We start from the raw sequence: 8,576 nt of genomic DNA, 5'->3' as shown, positions 1-8,576 counted from the left end.
TCGAAGAAATTTTTTTACTATTTTTAATGTTTTTGTATCTCAATTAGGAAAACCGAATATGTTCATCTTGAAGCATTCTAAAGAAGGGGGCAAACTCCTTGACTAACATTATAACTTTCAAGGATTGTATGAGTTTAACACCTAACCTGAAAATAATTAGGCTTTTTCAATATTATGCTATAATAGTTGATTAATCAGGATAGTTAATGTTTATGCCTTTTTGCTCCCTGGACCATGTGGAGATGGGCATGCCAAAGAAACTAATTGGTTGACAAAGAGAAGTGACGAGTCTCGTGGCTAGGTTATACGCGATGTGCTACCGGTGTTGAATTAGTCAGAATTAGGATAATTATAAGATGATGATGAAAGTAGCATAGATCCAAATATATTGACTTTCAAGAATTTTTGCTAACATATCATTACTCGTTTGAAAAAAGATAAATAGAGTAGGATAAGATGTAGTTGGGGTTATGATTGAAGTAATCTACTGCTACTTTTATAGGTAGATTAGAGCCCTATTGGTAAAAGAGTAAAAAATTTAAAGATAAAGTAAATGTGATTTTTTAAATATAGTTGATGGGTTGGAAGGTTTTCCATTCAGAGTACATCCAGTTATTTATACTAAAGATAATACAAATTTAGCGGACCACTCTCATCAACAATCCACATCTAGCCTCCATATCTGACAGTTCTGATAACTAAAGCCAGCTATTTTCTACTTGCATCTATCCTAACAACCAAATTCGGTGCCATCTATTAAACCAATAATCATATTTGCTCGGCCTCAATCATATCACAAAATTTTCTTTCGGCATATTCCATTGTATTTCATCTTGGTTGTCTTATGCCATAATATTTTCTAGTCGATTTGGCCAACTTTTTTATGATATCTATTGCTCCAGCTTTAATTTCCATGAGGACTTTCAACTAAAACCCTATTAGACTTATCATATTCTAACCATACCCCATGGTTGAACAAGAATGTGTCTCTGTTAAGAATATCAAGATATTTTACAGAGATAAAAAGAATATCAAGAGTTGTTGGAGGAAAAAGTCATAATGGTTTAGGTTTTATAAAGTAATGACATCAATGTATCAAATACGTCGTATCATTTGCCGCAAATGCGATCCAACCTGACCGTCGGGTTAACCCAGTACGGGTTGCGTCCGTTTATGGAAATTAAAACGGTCCGATTTTCCCTTCTTTATTCTCACCACATGTTTCCCTCTTGAAACCAATTTAAATTTCAAAACCCTAAATCGATCCATAAATTCCCCTTCTCCCCTCTTCTCTCCTCCAATTCCCATTCCCAAACCCTAATCCCGCTGAGAGCGCTGCATCTTGGGGCGCGATCTCATCTCCAATCCGCGAATCACTTCTCCTCTCTCTCTCTCTCTCAATCTCAATCTCTCTCCATTTCTTGATCTATGAAGCGCTCCAAGTTCCGAGTGATCAAAGAGGTTTTAGGCTTCTTGGAGGCCGCGCTCATGGGTTGCTTCTTCGCGTGCTTTCGGATCAAAGAAGATGAAGATTGGAGGAAGACTTGTTTGTCAACCAATTCAATCCCTTTCAAGAACAGGGTAAAAAAGAATCTTCTGTTTGATTACGTGATTGCCATGTATATGTATAAATTGAATCATTTTACGATTTTTCTCAGGATCCTTTGGTTTCTAAGAATCAGCTTGATGTTGTCTCGCTCTGCGAAGGTAAAGATCTGATTTTGGCATCCATGCGTTCGGATTTATGCAGAAAGATAACAATTTGTAGATTTCTTGTATCAGAACTGAATTCTTTCTTTTCTTCCCGATTTTCTTATAATTTTTGAAGAGAAAGATTCTCCATGTATGAAAGTTCTTCATCCAAGTTTACAACAAGATTTTGATGAGGACAGCATTTGCAGGGATCTTGAGCATGAGGTGCGGATGGTCAATTATATGGTGCTTGATATTTTGTTTCCAAGATAGTTTATTATATTGTCTATGCTTTTATTTTATTATTTTTTGGCATACATTCTCTTCGTGTTCTAAATATTGATGAATTTTGTCATGATTTCTTATCACCAATCAGCCAGGTGGCACCCTCTGTTGTCTATTGATTTCAAGTGGATGTTGCTTTATGCTTGTATTTTGCTATATTATCAGAGGGTATTTATATTGTCATTTGTGATTATTGGTCGCTGGCTATTTTCTTGATATATGTTGATTTATAATGTTGTGTTGCTTGGTTTTAGTGTAACATCTTTTGATTTGTATATGTTAAAGTTTCTATCCTAATCCAAGATAATGATCATATTCACCTTTTCTCCTTCATTTTGGATGTTACATGGTGGTATAAATCGATCTGTTGGTTTGTTGCTAGTATTTTGTTCGACTTTGGAACCGTTCTGCCTTTCCAAAACTACTGGACATCACACCCTCTGTCTATCAGCTTCCATTCCCCTTTTATCCATCAGGACCCAGTTTCAGCTAAAGCATGTTCCTTTCTGAATCTCTTGGTCACTGAATGCCCCTTTCACTGGGCCGATTGCCTTCTAAATAATTCCAAATTTCATTGGAAAAATCGCTGGTTTCCTGCTCTGACAGAACTCTTTTGCCAAAGCACTTCACACTTACTCCTATTTTTGGTTTATCTACATTGCCCAGCTCGTCACACTTTTGAAGGGTGCTCTTTATATCACTAAGTTGCTCGGATACTGCTGAGAGACTGAATTGTCAATAAGGTGTAAGATGAAAAAACTTGTCTGATATTTTAGAATATGCCAAATCTTATCAATTAGAATATGTCAGAACTCTTTGGTCAGGGCCAATAGAATAAGGCCATATCCACTCCTGAGGCTTTTTTCTACCCTTGCTCCTTGGCTCATAGGTTCTTCATTTGAGTTAGCTCTAAGTATAGCTTCACCCGTGCTTAATTAACAGTTAAAGCATGAGTCATGGGCACAAATGGGATTTTAGATGGATTGTTTTGACTTTTGTGCTGAGGCTGAGCATGGCCATAATTGGGTTTTGATGCGGGATTTCTTTTTGGCTTCTTATGCAACCTTGTTATTGCCGACTCTTGCTGCCTTATCTAGAGGTATTCTCTTGCTCAGCAGCCAACCTACTCCATATCTTCCATTGTTATATCCTCATAACGTACTCTTTTAAGGTTCTTTCTGGGGTATTTCCCAATAGTCATCCTTGGCAACCTTTTTAATATAATTTCAAGATACTTGTATGGCCTATATGCTAGCACTTTTTTCATTTGCCTTAAAAAGATGCATAGAATTTCCAATTCGACACTTTGTTTTACCGGTCGACATTTCATCCATAAGCTTTAAAAGGTGAGCCATACCAATAAAAGGTAAGCCACGCCTCTCTCCCAGGATTTTCTTCACCTTGCTCACGTCCTCCTTGGTTCATTGTGGAGCTTAGCTTCAAATTCAGGTCCATCAATTTTGTTGACTTACTAGAATGTGAGTCACGTGCACCAAATAAACAGAAGGAAGACTGCCTAGAAGTAAAGAGACAATGGTCCAGTGTTAGAAAAGAATGGGCAGGTAGGTGGAGAAGAAAATGCCAATGTTTGGTAGTTGTCCAATTTATTTGAAGAGTGGGTGTCACTAGCCGAAGGATCTAGTCTGGACTAAAGCATTAGTGCGCACTGGAGGGTCAGCAGTTGCATGACTCACATGAATCTGCATCCCCAGTTAAAGATGGTTGGTCATATTGCAGGAAGGGCCTATTTGATTGCAAGAGGGAATCAGTGTACACAAGGAGCTAGCAATGGTGCAAACTGGAGATTACTATATGCAAAAAACGAAAAAACTGATCCTAAAATAAGGTAGTCTTACTTGTAACAAAGGATTAGGGACCACTACAGATGCTAATCTCGTGGCTCACTTCCATATTGGCAATTTCTTAGCAAGGTTTTGGATTTCATCCGAGCCTCATACATGAGAAAGAAGTTTGAAAACTTGGAAATGGTAAATTTAAAAAAAATTAGAAATCATTGCCATAAGAGAGAGAGTTGAAACATATGCAAACTAGAGAGTAATATAAACAAGAATTATTGTTAAATTTATTTTTCTTGATTAAAATACAAATGGTGAAAGAAGTGAAGACAATTAAACAAAGAATAACTGGACCAACCTCACAAAATTATAAACCTAATATCATGAAGGATAAGGATGAACCTGGATCTTGGAGCTTTACTGGAACAGCTGAGAGCAGTTGGAAATACTTATGATTTGCAAAAACAAATCAAATGTGTCTGGAAAATGGGCAATCAACAATGAAATGCTTGCTGCTCTTTTGAGGCGCCACGAGGACCTCCAAGGCCACCAGAGGGGGGGAAGGGGAAGGTAATGTTTCTATTTTTATTGGGGGTCACAGTTCCTTTGGTTGTCAGAGGGAGAACGATTGGAACATACACTAGTAACTGTGTTGATTAAAAGATCATTTCAAATGGATTGGTTATGGAAGCTGTGTGGCCACTGGCAACAATGTCATGGAGACATGCAATGAAGATTGCTGATAACAGTATAATGACAATCTTCTCCATGGTGATTCAATTTATTGGTGCAGATTCCATATGCTTATTGGAATCTTCTGTGGTAACTTTTCAAAGTGTCTGCAGCAATCTAAAGTGTCTGCAATGGCCCTCTTATGATGATTCTCAGCAATGGTAGTGTTGTGGGATGGGGTTCCGAACTTTAGTCCCACATCGGCTAATCAGCGGAAATGTTTGTGCCTTATAATGAGGAGGTCCAACCTTTCCTCCCGAGGGCCCTTTTGTGGGACAAAACCGTGAGAGGTCGCCCAAGCCCCCTGCCCCAAAGCGGACAATACCTCGGGAAGGGACGCAGTCGCTTTCCTTGCTCGGCCGGTGTGCGGGCTGTTGTCGGGATGAAAATCCCGCATCAGGTAGCATGAAAAGCGAAAATTACTGGATTGAGTTTATTCACCGTACATGCAGCCTATATACAGACATCTTAAAATCCATTAGCATATTTGCATTTGTAATGCACTTTATCACCTACTGTTCCAATTCATATAATGAATACAACAACACATGGACAATTTAGTAGACATGCATGCTGTAGAGTATATGCACATGGTTATGCTGCTGCACCATCCCTTGATATATATGATCGTACATATATTTTAACTTTTACATGCTTGATATGCTGTCAAAGTAACTTTTGCTGATATGCTTTGTACAAGAGTATATTGATTGTATGCACCAAGCTTATAAACAATTATGTCCTTATTTGGAGTAGAGCTGATCATGGGCCGGGCTTGGGCACAGAAAATGTCAAATTTTAAGTAGGCTCGGCCCAAAGTCTGACTAAAAAAGAATATAATTTAGGCCTGAGGCTCGGCCCATTATCAGCTCCAATTTGGAGTCATGCAGATTATTTTTACTGGTTTTCCTTGTTCCAAGTGAATGTGATAGGGATATTTCCTTCAGAGATTGTCTATTCACTCCAATAGTTGCTCAGTTTTAATTCTTATGGTTCTTGTTCATACTTATGTACTCTTCTCATTCTGGATGTCATTAACATATACAAGATAAGCGTGGAAGATAAATGAGTATATAAAGATCTCTTTTTTTATTTTTTCCCTTTATCCTTTTCTTTTTTTGAAGACTATATCCTTTTTAAAGTGCAAGTACTATATTTTTTTGATTGAGTAGGCAAATATCCAGTCTTGTCTTCATCTGATATATGCAAAAGTAGATTGGTGGCTTGTATCTACCATAAAACAAAGCCAAATACTTCAATTTCACTAGAGAATTCATGACATGAATCTCAGTGTTCTGGTGTTATTTTTGTTACAAAAGAGAGTAAAAAATTTAGACACGCACTGGGCATCCTGCACCACCATCCATGCCGGTTTTGCTAATTTTTTCTAGAGCATTATCTTTCTTTAATGGGTGTTTGCAGTATTACATTAGAGAAGAACAACTTATTCATGATTTTTTTGAATGTCTGATACATCTGGGGTGTTACTTGGTATCTTTGATCATTTACTATATCTTTTAAATTTTGCTCTCCATTTATGGTAAAAGCTTGGTTTTAAGTCTTATGATATTCAAATTTTTGAACATTGATATTTAAAGAACTGAATTGCTGATTTATTCATTGACCAGGCCAAATATCTGAAGTCTTGTGGTGCACTACTTGAAACTCCTGCTGAAATCCGGACAGCATCAGGAAAAATAATCATTCAAACTCCTCAAGAGGATGATGTACATTTGGATTTCCATTCCTGGCTTCCTGCAGCATCTTGTAAGAAACTTCAGTGGGATGAACAAGTGAATCCGATTTCTGATTCTCCAACACATGTGGATAATTCAGATTATCTGGAACACATATCTAGAGGGTAAAATTTCTTCATTTCTCTTCCCACATTAAAACAGCCATAAAACCTTAAATGACGATTCTTGTTTATCCTGTTTGATTTTTATGCAGCTGTAACTCTGATGAACATCAGATTTTGGCAAAGGTTGTGCAATGTGAGGAAATTAAGCATGTATCTGCAGTTGAGTCAATTGTTGAATCAGCAATGTTGGATATTTCTCCATCTAAAGCTGACAGCAAGGTTGCAGTACTTGGTTCTAATGATTCACCTTATCCAACACCATTGAATTTAACTGATGAAATGCAGACTCCTGGAACACTTCATCCAACCAACCAGGAGAATATCAGAACTTGGAAGAATGGTAGGATTCGAACACAGTATGTGTATCCTGTTTTAAGGCATGTGGAGAACTTATCCCACTGGAAGGCACTGAGAGAAGAGCCTTCTCTTATTCAATCAGCTGATCATTCTGAGCAAGAAAAGAAATTTCCCAGTCCAGATTTTACAGGGAGAGCACAGCCGATTTCATTCACTCCAGCGCCTACATATTCAAAATTGTTTGAATCTGCAAGCTTCTCTTGTCCAAATGAAAAGATAAACCAAGTCCAAAACAGAGGTTCTAGAGAGGAACCTGTCCATGATAAAAGTCTGAGTAGCCCGGCCCTACTTTTCAAAAGTGCTGATCAACTGAACTCCAATGTGGACACTCCAGAGCTTGTTATTTCAAGCTTATCTCAACAGCTGAAGCCTCCATTTCCAGAGGATGAAATAGGGAACAGCAAGAATATTACAAAGGAAAAACCCCATTCTGAAAAGAGTTATGATGCAGGCAGGCCTATTATTGGAATTGTTGCTTCACAATGGAATGCTGATGAGCTCTCCTGTATCTCACCCAAGTGGTGGGATGGAAATGGAATTCCAAATACAACAACAAAGTATAAGGAGGTACACTTTTCTACTTCCTGATTTTTTTCCACTCCATTGTGATGCAAAGGTTAATACTGGATTCTTTATCAGGATAAAAAGGTTAGTTGGCATGCAACCCCATTTGAAGATAGACTAGAAAAGGCTTTATCAGATGAGAAACTTCTCTCCAAGAGGTCTGTTTTCTCCTATTAATTTAACACTGGATTCATGTTGCATATGTACCACAGAGGTCCTATCATTTTTGCTATGCTAGTTTGTTTTACTTTAAGCTTGTGGTTTTCAGGAAGCTTCTTAATGGGAGACCAACTGAATTTGAGAATGATGGCTAGGAAAAAAAAAATAAAGCAGTTTTTTAAGAAAGCTCAGTTACTCACAAAGCCTTCTTAGGATTTATTTGCATGGCAAGTTAGCTATTGAGCATATGCATCGCTGACAAGCATTGTTATGTTGCATATTGATTTGTCCTAAGAAGTTAGCTCAGTTACCTGCAGCCATTCTCTGAATTGCTGCTCATGGAGCGACGCTTCCAATGTATAAATGATCCTTCTCTTTTGAATGGTTAACTGAATAGTTGTAATATGTCTCAAGTTTCCAGACTGTTTGTTAATATTTCCTTCTGGGTCTGGAGAACTCCAATAGCTGATTAGTTTGTTTCTGGAGATTGCATTTGCTGATAGGCATATAAAATATAATGGACTGCAGGGGGTCCGAGCCTAATGATTTTCTTCCCTGAGAACAGCTGGCTATGATACTTCTTTTTCGTTTTTCATAGGTTTTCCATGGGTCTCTTAAAACACTGTGTACATGATTACCTGTTCCTTGGAAAGGATAAATTCTATGGATCTTTCTTACTTAACAGCATGAAGTGATGCATGCTCGATCTGACTAATAACAGCTTTCAAATGTTCCTCCTTTCCTTAAAAAGATTAACCGTTTTGGGTGTTGAATTTTTTTCTATGACAAGAGCCCGTTGTTCACTCTTGAGTAGCTATTTACTATTTCATCTATGGTAGGTCAGATGGTAAGAAACTCCTTTAGGATATCTCCTCGAACTGTCCAATTTGCTTCAGATGTTAAGTGGGGTGATAAACAGTTGTCGAGAAGTGCAGGAGTGCTTATGAATTAACTGAGCTCTTTCTTTTTCCTTCAAATTCGATTGCTGAACAAACAATTAATTGTCATCTTGTACCATTAACTGGTGGTAAAGAGCATAATCACCGAGTTTCTTCCTTGTCGTTCTTGCATCCTCATGAAAACAACGGACCATTGCTTTTGGTTCGATTGCATTCCACAAATTTGCTCGT

At 37.8% G+C, this 8,576-nt stretch overlaps 1 protein-coding gene across 1 annotated transcript; it reads left to right on the top strand.

Annotated features, from left to right (window-relative positions):
- Nucleotides 1–1,269: 1,269 nt before the first annotated feature.
- LOC103722372 (protein JASON) lies at nucleotides 1,270–8,008 on the top strand. Its single transcript, XM_039129754.1, has 7 exons — nucleotides 1,270–1,581; nucleotides 1,659–1,707; nucleotides 1,829–1,917; nucleotides 6,134–6,366; nucleotides 6,456–7,290; nucleotides 7,363–7,445; nucleotides 7,556–8,008. The coding sequence occupies exons 1-7, from the start codon at nucleotides 1,429–1,431 to the stop codon at nucleotides 7,599–7,601; spliced, it is 1,488 nt and encodes a 495-aa protein (XP_038985682.1). The 5' UTR covers nucleotides 1,270–1,428; the 3' UTR covers nucleotides 7,602–8,008.
- The last annotated feature ends 568 nt before the right edge of the window (nucleotides 8,009–8,576 follow it).

Source organism: Phoenix dactylifera, chromosome 9 (genome assembly GCF_009389715.1).
Source record: "Phoenix dactylifera cultivar Barhee BC4 chromosome 9, palm_55x_up_171113_PBpolish2nd_filt_p, whole genome shotgun sequence".
In the NCBI taxonomy this organism is placed as follows: domain Eukaryota; kingdom Viridiplantae; phylum Streptophyta; class Magnoliopsida; order Arecales; family Arecaceae; genus Phoenix; species Phoenix dactylifera.
This window is presented reverse-complemented; position numbering and strand designations above follow the sequence as displayed.